Source organism: Pelodiscus sinensis, chromosome 1, assembly GCF_052426305.1.
Source record: "Pelodiscus sinensis isolate ZL-2025 chromosome 1, ASM5242630v1, whole genome shotgun sequence".
NCBI classification, from domain to species: domain Eukaryota; kingdom Metazoa; phylum Chordata; order Testudines; family Trionychidae; genus Pelodiscus; species Pelodiscus sinensis.
The window spans coordinates 294,733,906-294,750,341 of NC_143052.1; the positions used below are offsets into that span (position 1 = coordinate 294,733,906).

At 42.7% G+C, this 16,436-nt stretch overlaps 1 protein-coding gene across 4 annotated transcripts in view; it reads right to left on the bottom strand.

Moving 5' to 3' along the window:
- RCBTB1 (RCC1 and BTB domain containing protein 1) overlaps nt 1-16,436 on the bottom strand; it is a 42,292-nt gene that overhangs the window by 16,452 nt on the left and 9,404 nt on the right. For 3 of the 4 annotated variants that reach the window (XM_075919068.2, XM_075919065.2, XM_075919064.2), the window contains 4 exons: nt 9,331-9,504; nt 7,980-8,130; nt 5,820-5,986; nt 1,461-1,619 (listed from right to left, as the gene is read on the bottom strand). In XM_075919068.2, coding sequence (XP_075775183.1) covers nt 1,461-1,619; nt 5,820-5,986; nt 7,980-8,130; nt 9,331-9,456 — 603 coding nt within the window. In that variant the 5' untranslated portion in view covers nt 9,457-9,504. The remainder of the gene's footprint in view (nt 1-1,460; nt 1,620-5,819; nt 5,987-7,979; nt 8,131-9,330; nt 9,505-16,436) is intronic. The other variant, XM_075919066.2, reaches the window with a different exon arrangement.

Here is a 16,436-nt window from a genome sequence, read left to right on the forward strand (position 1 = left end):
AAAAGACAATTAAGGAGAGGGTATAACAGTGGGCTATAAAATCAATGCTGTGAAGGAAGTGAATAGTAGAATTTATTCACCCCATTATGTAACACATGAACCATGTACTACACAATGAAACTATTAGACAGCAGATTTAAGAGCAGAGTATCTCTTCACAATACACTGTTAACCTGTGGTACTCATTGCAACAGAATGTTGTGAAAACCAAGAGTATAAATGGGTTAAAAAAGTGCTTAGATAAGTTCATGCAGGATAGATCGAGCAGTGATTGTTAGCCAAGATGGCCAGGGATGCAACCCTATCCCCAGGAGTCACTAAATTCCCAACAGTCAGAAGTTGGGACTGGATGATATGGGATGGGTCTACTCAAACTGCCCTGTTCTGTTCATGGCCTCTGAATCACCTGGCAGGAATTACTGTCAGAAACAAGATACTGGGCTAGATGGACCACTGCTCTGACCTTGTATGGCCAGTCTCATTCTTATAGAACTAGGTATTACACGTGGAACCTCTGGTCCAGCACCCTGGGGACCTGACCAGTCCCACACAGCAGAGTTTACTGGACCAGTGGAGATTAAGGGTCCCCTCCCAGCTGTTGGCTCTGCTCCCCGCTGCAGGCCCGATGCCCCCAACTTCACCAGATCAGAGCTATGCTCCGCAGCACGCTGACCCTGGCAGGAGCTGAGCTCTGGCTGCCAGCTGCGCTGCACTCCTGGGCTCTAGTACAGGCTGTCTCTGGTGGGGCTATAGTTCCTGCTATGCCGACCCTGGCCAAGGATGTCACACCAACCCCCACAGGCTGAAGCGGAGCTCCCGAGCCCACTACATCCCTGCTGTGCTCACCCCATGCTCCCCGCCATGCTGACCCTCCACCACTGGGGCTGTGCTCCCCACCACCTGCCCAGCTGAGGCTCTCTGCTCCAGAAATATCCAAATGATGTTGCCAGACCAGAGACCCCCAGAATTTAGAGGTTCAACCTATATACACATGTGCAGACTTTCAGCACCGATGACTTTCTATTTTCTCAGATTACAAAAATACAGAAGACACATTACAATACAAACATGTCAACGTATCTTTTAGAGACCGGAAACTGGTTACTTTCAACCTCTGTGCTGCATCTAGAAGTTATTTCTTACCACAGAGAAAGCACCTGAAAGGTAACTAGGAAGCGGATACTTAAAATAACTGTTCTGTAAAACAGTAACCTATTCCATGAATTGTGTTAGTAAAAATCCCTGTTAATAGCATGAACAAACATGCAGGTAACTCTCCTACTGTTCATGTTCAAGCCATGACCGTTGTACAGTTATACAAAGGTATTTCTTATGGACTGTAAACTTCCACAGCAGTTACTCATTTATGTTCCACAACTGGAGGTTCTCCATGCCAGCATTTCTCATCTCCATGAAGTCATAAACAGACAACAATGTATCATATTATGAAAAAAGCTTACCTCACCATTATCTATTACAGCCATGGAGGAGGTTTGACCACAAGCAATACTGACCACCATTTTAGTCTGTAAACAATTTGAGACTTTGCGAGGTGTTGGCTGATTTGCTGTAGATCCAGATCCAACCTGACCACAGTTGTTATAGCCCCACGCATATACCTGCCCATTGAAAGATACATACATATAGTTTAGAGCTAAAATGTTTAGCTTTGCTACTAAGGTCTTAAGAAATATGACATGCCTAACCCTAGCTAAATCCAATCACCGACCTTTTGTTTTACTTTAACTATTGAGCTAGATTTGGTACTGCAAGTATAAACATGGAATTTTTATTACCACTGTAAAAGAAAAAGGTGGCATGAGGACACACAACTTGGTGGGCTGAATTTGGCCACATCTTTTCCAATACACTGCAAGACAGTTAAGCACAATAGAAAATACAGTCAAGGATCCCATTTCTTATCCACCTGAAACAGGCAAGAAAAGTGAGAAGAGGGGAATTCTGTAAAGGTGGAAAAGAGTTTAAACCATGCTTGGGGTTCCTTATCCCCCCCATGCCATTGGAGCTTGTCAATGGGGAATTGTCATATTACTTAGTTTTAAGGGGAGCAGCCAGATCACTGCTGCACCCACGGAGGGGGGGGAGGGGAGGGTTTCCCCAGAAGTTGATACAAAGGGGACCACGTGAGGTGTGAAACAAACGCTTACTGTCTACTGATTATGTGTATGCTCCTCATATGCCTGTATGTGGAATTATAAATATGTACTCTGTGTTAATACTGGACACTTCGCTGTCTGTGGCTGAGCAATGGATATGCTGATGAGCAAGGCTTCAGGGACAATGAACCTCTATAGGCCAAAGACACACCTCAGGAATGTGACTGATACTTAAGGGCTACCAGCAGGGAACACAGGGATAGGCCACTGGCCAGGTGACCTGCTGCAGCCAAGAAGAGACGGGGAAGGAGGTATACAGAGGTTATGTGGCATCCTCCATTTTGTCTTCAAGATTTGCTCCTAATCTCAGATGCAGCCTCACAGGGAACTACGAGCTGGAAAGAACTGTGGACCCATCCTGACATAGGACGTACACCAAAGACTTTTAAGCTAGCACTTTATAACATCTCTGCTACACGTCTGCATCGAGAACTGGGAGATTAGATGCATGTAATGTATTATAGTTTAACAACCTTACTCTCATGCTTTTCTTTCTCTTAGTAATAAACCTTTAGATTTTAGATTCTAAAGGGTTGGCTCAGCGCGATTTGTGGGTAAGATCCAGAGCGTAAGTTGACCTGGGATCTGTGGCTGGTTTCTTGGGACCGGAGAACCCGTTCGGGATAGGTGAGATTGGGTCCTATAACCCCTCACCTGTGTGCAGGCCCAGGGCAGTTTGGGGCACGGATATAGCTGAGGTGTCAAAGGGGTTTTGCACGTGAGGCTTCTGGCGGGCCAGACAGACAGCTGAAGTGCTCTGTGGAACTGGTTTGTGGCCTATTTGGGAAGGTCTCCAGTCTGGGGCTATAAGGAATCCCAAGTCTGAACAATTTGCCCTGAGCGGACGCCCTCAGCGGTGCCCATACCCAGCCCCGTCAGTCACAGGAATTTTGGCTGATTATACAAGTTTTAGCAACAATGATATTTGATACTGATTGCATTAAGGAAAACACTGATTTTGGTAGCTGTATTGTACTAGAATTTGTGGCTATTGAAAATGGCTAAAACAGAGAGCAAGATGTTTTGTGTGTTCATAAAGTCTAAAATACTTCAAATATGTACTCCCTCAGGTGACTTTTCCCCCTCCTCTAAAGTTTAATACATATTATTTCTTAGGTTATCTAGTTCATTCCTGGGGAAAATGTAAGAATAGTTCCTATAGTTTACTCTCCAGTGTTTTATCCTGTTTTAAGTTAACATCTTTTCCACAAAGGCAGTCAGACATACTTCTGATTGCAACTGCAATTGCAAGACTGAGACTGTCTTTGCATGAAGTCTATATATCCTTTTGGTGCCAACTGATCATTTTACTTCGATAGCTAGGGATAGAAGATAAATGAGAAAATAACCTGCATGAAAAGTATCAGTCACATATATTATAAAAGAACCTGGTGCTTTAATTTCCATGGTGGTAATTTCTCCTTAACTATATTACATTCTTTGCTTTTAACAGCTATTCAATTTCATCTAAAACTGAATACTTACTGGATATATGGAGGGGGAAAGGTTTGGGGGACACATTTCAAGATACATAGTCAAGAGTTACAGAGAATGGAGGTTGTTTGTAAACTTTGAAATATTTGTAACTCTAAACAAAAAATTATGGCCGCTTTCAGTGTTCAGTTGTAAACTTAACTCAATACAACTTTGAAACTTTTTTGTGCATAACTGCTGCCTTTAACCATCTTAATTTAAATGAAACATGCACAAAAACAATTTCCTTACAGTGTCACATCTTTTTGTTTAAGCTTTTCCTTTATTTTGCCACTAGTTTATGTTCAAACAGTACTATATTTGCTTTTTTATTTTTGTATTGGCTTCTGCCCAATTGAGTACTTCTGTTCCAAATGAGCTGTGTGGTTGACCTATCAGTTCATAATTCTGGTGTTCATAGCTATATCGAATGTAACCTTTGTATAACTAATACCCTCTACATGTTCAGCTACAATGAAGATGTTTTCAAAGACAATTTAATTTTTCAGAATTATAATGGAAGAGTGAGCCTCTAAATTTAAAGATTCTTAGAGGTTAAATCTCGCATACACTTAAGCATATTTTCTCCCCTCCTTTTAGCAAGCCACCACTAGAATGTGACACATATCACTGTTTTCTTGTTCTAAAGACAGCCACCTGTGATTCTGCTCTTGAAACTATGGAAAGAACTGGCTGCCTCTATTCATTTGTTCAACAGTTCGACAAATTTGGCAATTGCTGATTGTCTGCCGCCCTTCACTTACCTTTCTTTATCCACTCTAGAGCTAATCACTTACCACCACAAGAATAGTGTCTATATGACACTAACAACCTCCTGAAATTCCAAAGATTAAAGTCATGTACTTTCACAGTCAAACCTTTCTGTAAATATTATTCCATATGATGATTATACTAAACAAAGGAATATTATACATCTTATAACAATGAAGCCCCAAACACTAGGAGAATGCAGCATAATATAATTTAAGGCTTGTTTACACTGGTAAATTACTGTGCTATAATTTTCTCATGCAGGGGTGTGAAATACCAGCTCCCAAACACAAGTTTCAGGGATGTAAAACGCCTGTGTATTAGTCCACCAATTAGGGATGTAAATAGTTACCTGTTAAGTATCAGGTTTACTGGATAGGTAACCAGTTAACCAGGTTGGGTGGCAGAAACCCATACAGAGCAGCAGGCAGACCCATAGTGGCCCCAGAGGCAGCCCCGGCTATCCCAGCATCCCCAGCCATGTCGCATATCAAGTAGAGGAAGGCAGGATTAGGGATGTTAAGGACTAGTTGACTATCCAATAAGCATTTGCTTATCAGATAGTAGACAGGATAGTCGACTAGTTGCTTCCCCCGCCACTTGCTGCCTCTGATAGAGTCAGCAAAGGGGAGGTGGAATAGGGAAGGTATTTCAAATCGGCACTGTCGCACAGAGCCTGGGGTCAGCTGCTCCAGGTGGCAGCAGCGTTTCAAAGGGGCAGTGCCACGTGGGATCAGCTGGGGACATTTTCAAAGGAGCAGTACCGCCTGATCGACTAGTCAATGCAAAAATGTATCAACTATTCAATTAGTCAATAACACGATACTTAACATCCTTAGGCAATACCCCAGCCATGTCCGCAGCCCCAGGCCTGAGTGAGGACAGGGGTCACCCCAGCTGTGCCGCAGAACCAGCCAGGCTAGAGCACCCCACCGCCTACATCCTACTCCAGGCAGGGAAGGGGGACTACTCCAGCCACAGTCCCCCGCCACAGGATCAGTTAAACATTTCAGCTGCCAGGCCCTGGGGGCTGCCACCATTTCCTGGCCTCGGTGCCATGGGAGCCCTCCACCCATGGCAAGGGGGACGCTCCCAGGCAGTGATTAACCATTCACATTGCTACTTTCCAGTTTCAGTCTTATTGAGTGTGTCCAATGCATTAAAAAAAAAAAAAAAACGACTCACAATTTTCAAATCACTTAGGAAAGAATTAAAATTGGCCTGGAAATGAACAACCCCCTCACACCTTCAGTGAAACAGTGCCTTAGGTTTGAGGCACATTGGTAAGGCAGCGTAGGAAAAGTTACTTTGTAAAAGTACTATGGACAGCTTTGGAGACTGAAGTCCTCCAATCTGGTTCCTTTCATGAACTCCAAGTTAAAAGAAAATATGACTTACATCTCCATCAGATGATAAGGCCATAGAATGATGAGAGCCACAAGCCACTTCAATCACCCTCTTAATTAGCAAGTTGGTACAGACTTGAATAGGAGTAATGCCCTGATTGGTTGTTCCATTCCCAAGCTGGCTGTATCCATTGTGTCCCCAAGCATAAACTTCACCATCTGTACAAAAACACATATGTTTGTGATATCACCTTCACCAATTCCAGTAAATACAATTAATGTAAAATTGATGTCAACTGTCTGAACAATACAGACAAAAGCTATTTCCCACAAACCAGCTTTTGATATTGTGATGGAGGAGTGCTGACCAACACCCGGTGACTAAGGTGTTAAACTCAGGTAACTAGCAAGGGTTTTGGCAGGGGGACAGAACAACCAATGGCAATACAGAGCTGACATCTGAATTGTATTTAGATACCTTACCTGCTTTTTTTTTTTTTTTTTAAACAAACATCTCTAAGTTAAGGGCTAAAGGAATCAGATGCAGTAATCAGTATTACCATGCCCATAAGAAATATTGGACATGGGAATGAACTAGGCCTTGAAGTACGGATCATGAGTAGAGGGAAAACGTGCAGTTAGTTGCGATCAGTATTTCTCTTTATTTTGGTTAAACGTCTCTGTGTGAATCTATGTGTCCCTCCCCAACTCACCATTTAAGTTTCAGTCTGAAGAACTATGATTATTTGTTTTTTCATCTGTTCTTTTCTTAGTTGCTCTGTAACACTTGGCAACCAAGTATGCTTTATCAAATATATCTTTTTGTTTTGTTAATAAAATAATCTTTAAGGTGACTATTTGATTGTTGGGTTCTGGAAGGTAATAGGAGGTCTGTGTTTGTCTAGCTTGGAGGTCAGCTATCAGAGACACAGCTTATTTTTCTGTGATTTTTGCTTCTTTTTTCAAGCTCTCTTGGGGGAAAAGAGCTAGGAATACCCAGGGAAGGAATTCAAGTATTCCTTCTTGGTTTTCAGGGTTAAATCATTTGATGCTGGCAGCTATCCCCCAAAGTCAGTAAATCTGTGACTTTAGGGAGTTTTTGAAAGCAGAGCCCATAGAAGCAAGGTATTTAAGGTCCCTTGCAGGCCCCATCTTCTGCACCCAGTGTGCCAGAGTGGGGAAAAGCCTGGAGATGGGAATTTGCTTTTTTATAAGGAAATCCACACAAGAAGCAATTCTGAGTGGCCACTTCCTAAACTCCATTTAGTTTCCTTCTCTTCCTTGAACTCAACATTCTTCAACATTGAGAATTTCCCAAGTAACCTCTCTGCTTGTCCTCTGATTTTCTGCTTTCCCCTGGCTTCTTTTTTAATAGATTCTATCTTGCCTCTTGTCAATTCAAGGCAAAGAAGACTCATTCAAATGAGTCCATATTAACTAATTTTGATTATTTTTAATCCAAGAAAAAAAAATGAGCAAAGCATTTCAATGTGCTCATAATCCAACACTCCTAAAAGAACAAGGCAAACAATTTAGAGAAGAGCGTGAGCAGTCTCATTTTATTCATGATACTGCAGAAGCTTAAAGCCATATACTACAAGCACATAAGAATTTAGTTAAATTTGTCAGTTTAAACAACCATTTAAAAACAAGGAAAAGTCTAATGCTATGGTTTGAAGCCATCAAATCAGGACCCTTAATTTAATCAGCAGTACCTCAATAGTCAGCCAATAATCTCTACAACTTCATGCTGGAGTCCAGTTTCCAATTTTACATTCAAAGTGTAAAATACATTCATGCCCTGCTACTGTTTACTAGCCACTCTGTATTGCAAAATTACCTGCCACTAAAGTAGAATATACTATTTGATTCCAATGGTCACCAGATTTGGAAAAGTTTATTTGATCATTCAGTTCTGATAATTAGTAATGCCTGTGGCTCCTCCTTCCCAGAGGGAAGATTAAGCATGTCCATCATGGTACATTTTGGGCCAGTTCCTCAGCTATTTTAAGTGACTTAAGTGAATCTATGCTCTACGTAAATTGAGAGACCTGGCCTTTGAATTTTGTTGGCGGAGGATAAAAATGCCCAGAAGAGCAACACAAACCTAAATGCTGGCCAAGTAGAATCTTCCGACATATCTCCACTTCCATTCTTAGTTAACCCTGATAGGATTTGCAACTCATTATTTCATGTAGTAAATGTTTTCTACCTTCAGTGCTAAGTATAACATGTGGTCCACTTCCATAACTGAGACTGTTAATCTTCTTCCCACATAAGGCTTCCAATTTCTTTGGTACTATTGTGCTTTGATTATCTCCAGTTCCCAAGCAATTACTACAGTTTAGTCCAAACACAAATACCTGGAGGGAAAAGAATAATTTGCATTTTAAACTATTAAGATTCATATTTATGGAGAGACACACTCACAAATGGGGTGAAATGTGGCTCTAATGAAGTCAATGAGAGTTTTGAAATCAACTTCAATCAGGCTAAGATTTCATCCAAGGAACTTAGTGCTAGTTCAAAGGGTTTTCTACATCTAGTTCTAGATTCAAAATTTAGATTTTTGTTTAATACATGCAGAAGATTTACAAAACCTAATGGAAATCATTCTTCTGAAAAATCATAGGTCTTTAAATGTGTACTGAAGTGTTTTTATTGTATGTTTGCATGCTTTCTAGTCAGGCATCCAAATATCTCCTTGTTTTGGGTGTTTAATCTTATTTAGGGCAACACACTCCTTCCATAAAAAGCTGTGACAATTATATTTTAATAAAAATGGTATTTAAATTCATAAGGATATCTCTAGCTGGGTTGTATCCTGAACTGGAGAGTAATTTGTATTACACCTGCTCTATCCAAGAGTGATAAGTATAATAAGTTCTAACATTTGCCATAATAATTGTCTGGTTATACAGTAATTCCTCATTTAACACTATAGATATGTTTCAGAAAATGATGGTGTCAAGTGAAAACACATTATGCGGGGTCAATTTTTCCATTGAAAATAATGGAAAAGGTGGGGGTTGCGTTTCAAGCGGTGGTGTCTGTTGGGACAAGGACATAAGGTTGGGGAAGAAAGGGGACTGGGTTACAGCAGGGAGGGGAGGGGGACTGGGTTGGGAGTATGCCCCTGTGACGGGTGTGCCGGGACCCGCACTGTGTCCGGTGAGGGGAAGAGGAGGGGGGTCACTGGGGAACGGCGCGGTGAGCAGCGAACCGTCCGCCGCTTTGCAGGGTGGCGGGGGAAGCCCCAAGCAGCTGCTGGCGATGGGCCAGGTGGGGAAACCCAGCCGCCGGCTTGCAGGCGGGGGTAGATGAGAGGGGGCAAGGCTCCTGGTGAGGGGAGTCAGCAGGGAACAGCGCAGCGAGTGGCAAACCCTCCGCCGCTTTGCAGGGAGGAGGAGGAGGACGCCGCGTGCAGCCACCACTTTCATTCTTAGACTGAGACACAGTTTCCTGCATAGTGCCTTTTGTAGGCTGTTTATTTACAAGCATTACAAGGGGGTTAGAATTACATCAAAAAACAGATCATATAATTCATTTTCTTATAGACTTACCTCATCATTATAGGTTATGTATATAGCTTCATTGGCCGACGTGCCAAACACGCATGCTTTCCGAATAGATGCTATTTCTTGAGGTGAAAGCAAGGTAAATATTGGCCACTTTCCTACATCCACCATGACGATGTTGGTGGTAATATAATTCCTATACGTAAGTTGACATTTCTGCTGTAATTAGAAAAATTAAGCTTTTAACAATTTTTCTCCCCCAATAAAAGGTACAAGATATTCTTCGTTAGCAAAGGAAAAAAGTTCTTAAAATTTAACTGCAAGGACATTAGTCTCTCTAATGATGAATATTCTCTTCCTATATAAGATGTGTATAACATACCAAGGAAGAACCAATAAGCTACTCCTAGATTAGTGGTCTACAACCTTTTTAACCACAAGATCACATTTTCAGTTTAAGTGCAATCAACCTCAAACCCAAATACCACTGTCCCATTTCCTTCTCACCCCTTCAGCACTAGACTGGAAGATGTAAGGAACAGAAAGCTTAGTCTAGTTGGAATTGAATCTTGATGACAAAGCCAAAGACTTCCCAATCCAGCATGGCTGAAATTGTGAAGTACTCAAGACACTTTAGGTGTCCCATCCTTGATTTCAGATCCTTTAGAAGTATCTTATCCAAGAGGCTTGATCAACAAGATATCTTGCAACAGAGCAGCTTGAAGTTTTGTCTAGTAACATGGGCCTGAGAAAGACCCCAAATAGCACACCACAAACATGAATGCCTTTCTCCGAGACATTGCAGTACTGAACATGCACACTGGATGACATGAAGACAACCGGGTGTGACAAACACCCTTTCTTGATCTTCACATCTGCCATGCTATTGTATAAGTAATTTACTGTAAACTGAAACTTAATCTAAACCTGTTTCTAAAACTAGCTTACTTTAAAAATCAGTAACTACTAACTAATCAGGTATGGACAGATTTTATATCTATGGATCCTTGCAATCTGTACCGTCTGTGTACGTTCACTGTTGCAGTTGGCAGGAAGTGAGGCAGCAACCAGCTTGATGCTCCCATTTATAGCCACACTCTCAGAATGAGTTAGAACATTAAGAAGGGGGAGGGGGAAGAGATCTGTGAACATTCTAACATACAACCAGAACAATGCTCTTCCCAAACTGCATCTTAAAATTAGAAATATGTACTCAGCACTGGAAGGAAAAGGCACTTCGCTAACAGCACACAATATCTCTTCCAAATTCTAAGTGCTATAGCTCTTCAATGAAATGATTCTTTAATATTGTGGGGAAAATGTTTGCAAAGATGCATTGTTTGCTCAACTCATACTTGGAAATAGATTAACTGCTTTAGTCTTAAGTTTTCAAAAATTCAACAAACAGTTCAACAAACTTTGTTTAAGAGTTACAAAACAACTGAAGACAGGTTCTTATAATGCAAGTATCAACCAACCTTAACTAAAGGTAGCCTCAACAAGTTCAGCCTACACATACTTTTTAAAAAAACAACAACAAAAAACACTAAATCAGATTGTGTAGCTGCATTCTACTCAATGCAGTACTGCTGTTCACAGTTCATCAACTTTTCACAATGGTACAGCTCTCAGTTATCATCCATAGCTCTGACCCAGGAAGTCATCCTGAGTGACTGGACCCCTGTATTTCACCTTTGCTGGTGACCAGTCCCTAGATGCACCTCAATGAAGTCAATGGAAAAATATATGGGCTTCCTATTCAGAGGTTCTCCTATGGGAGGGTCTTCCTACGCAGAGTAAAACACATCAACTACTGACTCCAACTAAGGAAATCGATTCCTAATCTGGAGCCAGAAGTTGATAGTACTTATGTGGTTGTAAAATAGGCAATACACTTATTAGATATGCCCAGGGCTTGACAAATGGCCGCAAAATCTACTTGCCAGCCCTGCACTGCGCATGCGCAAGACCCGCATTGCACATGCGCGTGCCGCCGGTAAACAGGGCAACCGACTGAAATCTACTTGCCACAGGCGAGTAGAAACAGCGATTTGTCGAGCCCTGCCTATGCCTTATGGAGAATGAAGAGTTAGTTAAATGTTCAAACACTGAACAATAGAGTGCTTACGAGAAAACTATCTTTACTATTGTTTACCACAGCAGCGAGGAGTCCTGTGGCACCTTATAGACTAACTGAAGTGTTGGAGCATAAGCTTTCATGGGCAAAGACCCACGTCATCAGATGCATGTGTTTACCACAACACTCAAAAAAAATCCTCAAGATTTAATAGCCTGATTTGTGTTTTAAAACTACAGGGACCATTTGTAGGCTCAAAATAGAAAAATGAAAAGGTGACACATACACGTACTTCAGAAGTCAGAAATGTAAATATCTGCCATCCTGACCAGTTGATAGAACTTTTAAAAGCATTACAAAGCAAGTGCCACTGATGCACTGTGTGATCTTGAGCTTGTCTCTTCAAATCTTTGTGTTCTTGCTTCCCCTTTGGTGCCATATTGTGCTAAAGACTGTAAGATAGCATAAACTCCTTGGTAAGGACATGCTGAGTAGACAATCTTAGTTCAGACCTACATATGTTACTGTGATACAGATAACAGACTTCCATAGAAGTGTATGAAAATTGATGGAATTACTCTTCATTAAGGTCTGCATTTAAAATAGGTCACGCATTCTTCCATACAACGTTAACTTAGATTATTAAAACTCTGATGCAGCTATTGTGGTCTACGTTTCTTTTTGTTTCTACATCCAATAAAAAACACAAGCAATATAGTAATTAACAGCATTAACTCCAAAAGATTCAAAAGTCTACAACAGGTGAAAAAGAAAAGAATTACCGAGCAAGGGAACTCCAGTGAGCCAAAGGCCAAATCTACGACACAGAATTTTACCGACAAGTTCTCCGTTGATGCTATTTGTGACATAGTGGGGATTGTTTGCGCTCTGTTCACTGTGTTACATTGTAGGTGATTCCTACGGTCCTGTTCTGTTGTAACTGTGTGCGCATGTGCCTCGGTTTCCCTGGGCACTGCACTGGTGCCTGGCTGGGGATGGGAATGTTGAGTGTTGTCTCTGAGGGGAAGGCTGCCCCATCTTAGCATGTACACAACAATAGCTCAGGCTGTCCTGTAACTTGCTCCCCTGACCCAGGCTCAACCAGGTGACACCTTATCCCGGATGTGAACAAAGGAGGGGGCAGAGCTGACTCCAGGCTGGAGGACAAGTTTCTGGGTGTGTGAGCTCTCTCGGATGGTGGAGGATGCAGGGAGGGGCCCAGGGCGCTGGCTCTGGGCTCCTCCATTCCCAACTTGGATTGTACTGTCTGCTTCTGGTTCCTGCATTAACAACAAGTCTGGTCTACGCTGTGTCCCTGTCAACGAATAAACCTTTCTATTTGCTGGCTAAGAGTCACATCTGGCTGCAAACGGGGGTGCAGGGCCCGGTGACTCCCTCACACTTGCTGATACTATTTTAGTTCAGCTGCAGGAGTTAGTTTGGTACTGATGGTAAGGATGCCAGAAGCTACCTTACTATAAGGAGAGCGGTCATCATAGTATCATAGGGCTGAAAGAGACCTCAGCAGGTCATTGAGTGGAACCTGCTCCTAGAAGCGGGGCCAGGGCTGTGTCAAGCCGGGACTCAACCTCTAGGGGTGGAAATTCCACCACCTCCCTAGGTAACTCATTCCAGTGCTTCACCCTCCTCCTCAGGAAATACTTTTTCACCCCCAATATCCAACCTAGACCTCCCACACTGCAACTGGAGACCATTACTTCTTGTTGTGTCATATGCCACCACTGAGAACAGTCCCTCTCCATTGTCTTTGAAACCCCCTTCAGGTATTTGAAGGCTGTTATCACATCCCCCTCCCACCCCACTCTTCTCTTCTATAGACTGAATAAGCCCAAATCCCTCAGCCGCTCCTCACAGGTCATGTGCTCCAGCCCCTTAATCATTTTTGTTGCCCTACGCTGGACTTTCTCCAATGCATCCATATGCTTCCTGTAATGCGAAGCCCAGAACTGGACACAATACTCCAGATGTAACCTCACCAGTGCCAAATAAAGGGGAATAATCACTTCCCTGGATCTACTGGTAATGCTCCTACTAATATGTCATTAGCCTTTTGGCCACAAGGGCACACTCTTAACTCATATCCAGCTTCTCACTCTCTGTAATGCCCAGGTCCTTTTCTTCAGAACTTCTGCTTGGACAGTTGGTCCCCATCCTATAACAGTCCTTGAATTCTTCTGTCCCGCGTGCAGAGTCCTGCACTTGTTCTTGTTGAACCTCAGATTTTTTTGGACCAATCCTCCAATTTGTCTTGGTCACTCTGAACCCAATCCCTACCCTCCAGCATATCAACCTCTCCCCTTAGCTTAGTGTCATCTGAGAACATGCTTAAGGGTGCAATCCATCCCTTCATCCAGATCATTAATAAAGACGTTGAACAAAACCAGCCCTCAAACCGACCCCTTGGGGCACCCACTTGATACTGACTGCCAACCAGACAATGAGTCATTGAGCCTGACTATCTAGTCAGCTTTCTATCCCCCTGCATTCCATTTATCTAATTCATACTTCCTTAACTTGCTGGCAAGAATACCGTGGGAGACTGTATCAAAAAGCTTTGCTAAAGTCACCACCTTCCCCATATCCACAGAACCAATCAGGTTGGTCAGGCACGACTTTCCCTTGGTGAATCCATGTTGACCATCATGGAGTATCCCCGCCATGATTCTTCTGGGGACTGAGGTGATAGTGACCAGTCTATAGTTCCCTGGATTCTCCATCTTCCCTTCTTAAAGACTGGGCACTGCATTTGCCTTTTTCCAATCATCCGGTATCTCACCCAATCACCATGAATGTTCAAGGTGAATGGCCAATAGCTCTGTAATCACATCAGCCAACTCCCTCAGCACCCTTGGATGCCTTAGGTCCAGCCCCATGGATGTATATATATATATCCAGCTTTTCTAAATACAGGCAGTCCCCGGGTTACGTACAAGATAGGGACTATAGGTTTGTTCTTAAGTTGAATTTGTACGTAACTCGGAACTGGCTCCAGATTCAGCCGCTGCTGCTGAAACTGACCAGGGGCTGACTACAGGAAGCCAAGGCAGAGTTGCTCTTCCCCCAGCTTCCTGGAATCAGCCACTGATCAGTTTCAACAGCGGCTGAATCTGGAGTCTGGGACAGAACAGCTGGGGCGCTGCCGGGTAGGCCCCCCCAGGACCAACCCAGCAGCACCCCAGCTGCTCTACCCCAGGCGTCCACAACAAAAGCCTGGTCTGGTGGGGGGGGGGGCGCCTCCGCGGCTTTGCTCCGGGTGTCCCTGGTCTGCTGGGGGCCCTCCCAGCAGACCAGGGACACCTGGAGCAGCTTTTCTCGCCCCGGAGGACGCAGTGGCAGGACCACTGCGCATCTGGGTGGTCCCGCCGCCCGCGAGTTCCGGGGTGAGAAAAGCCCTGTTCGTAAGTGCGGATCCGACATAAGTCGGATCCGCGTAACTCAGGGACTGCCTGTAGTTCTTAACCTGTTTTCTCCACAGACAACTACCCTCCTCCTTCCTGTACTGTGTTGCATAATGCAGCAGTCTGGTAGCTGACCTTGTCTGTGAAGACAGAGGCAAAAAAAAAGCATTGAGTACTTCAGCTTCTCCCACGATCTATCACCAGGTTACCTCCCTCATTAATTAAGGGTCCCATTCCTTCCCTGACCATCCTCTTATTGCTAACATGCCTGCAGAAACTTTTCTTCTTACCCTTCACATCCCTTACTAGCTGCAATTCCAAATGGTTCAACGAGCTGAACCAGTGGAAATATTTTGATGGAATTATTTGATGCAGAAAAGTCCTAAATAAGCAGCCATACTAGGTAAATTGTGACCCTAAGGTTCAAAGTGAAATTGCAGGGCAACATACAGGACAAGTTTCAATGCTCAGTTTATGTAAATAGGGTGGGGAGGAGTGTTTGTTTTTTAATGCAAAAAGTTGTGAAACCATAACATTATCCTTAAAACTTTGACAAAATATTTAAAGGCTATAAAATCATAAAAGCATGCACGTATGTATATGTTTTAAAGAGACATCTCCAACATCAGGTAAAGAGGAAAGAAAAGCAACCAATAATGCAAACATTACCTAAAATAACAGAGCAAAAGTTATTTGTGATTATTTCATTTGTTTACTTTGTGCATTTAACTGTACTTCCACTATAGTAAGTTCCTCCTTTTGTGTTCCTGGATATTTACATAGTAACAGGAATAAACACATTTAGCCATTTTCCTAACCTTTTAAAAGAAAACAGAAGCTGGCAGACCTCTCCATAGCAAACTTAATACTTAATACTTTTGATTCGTTTTTTAAAGTTGACTACAGCAAAGAATCTCTCAAAATAGTAGTCTAAAGGTACCTACCGCATTTTCAAGAGCGCTGAGTACCCAAGAGGAGGCTACTAGATATTTAGCACTCTTGAAAAATAACTTAGGTGCTTGCACATGGATTTAGGAGCCTAAATTTAGGCAACTATATTTGATAACTATGGCCTATGTCAGTGGTTTTCAAACTTTAGCAACCTGAGGAAGCTCATTTTGATTGATTTTTTTTGTTTTTGCAGACCCCACTGCAGCTTTTAATTTTCACCAGGGGTGCTCAGTGACCCATTCAACCCTTTCCCACATCACCCCTGTTCCTCTTCTTCCCCACCTCTTTTCATCCCTCTCCTCCAAGCATACCCCAAGCCTACTCTTCCCTTTCCCTCGCAATGCCTCTTACAAGCAGCTGAACAGCTGTTTCACGGCATATGGGAGGCACTGGGAAGGAAGGGGAGATATTAATCAGCAGGGGCCCCACATATGATTCACAGACCTCCTGGAGTATCCCAGTTTGAGAACCAGTCAGTGGTCTAGATTTCAAGTATATAATCTCCATATAATTATTACTGATTCCACAAAAGCTTTTTTACAAAGTTCTCAAAAATAAGCAGCAGGAAGACCTACACCGCATTGTAATTAATAAAGCTAAACAATGAGTTTGTATTCAAACCCTCTTAATCAGTTGGGAGCTAATTAGTTGCCACAATCTAAAAACCTTTGGAATGATTTACCAACTTCAATAAATCTGTAAAC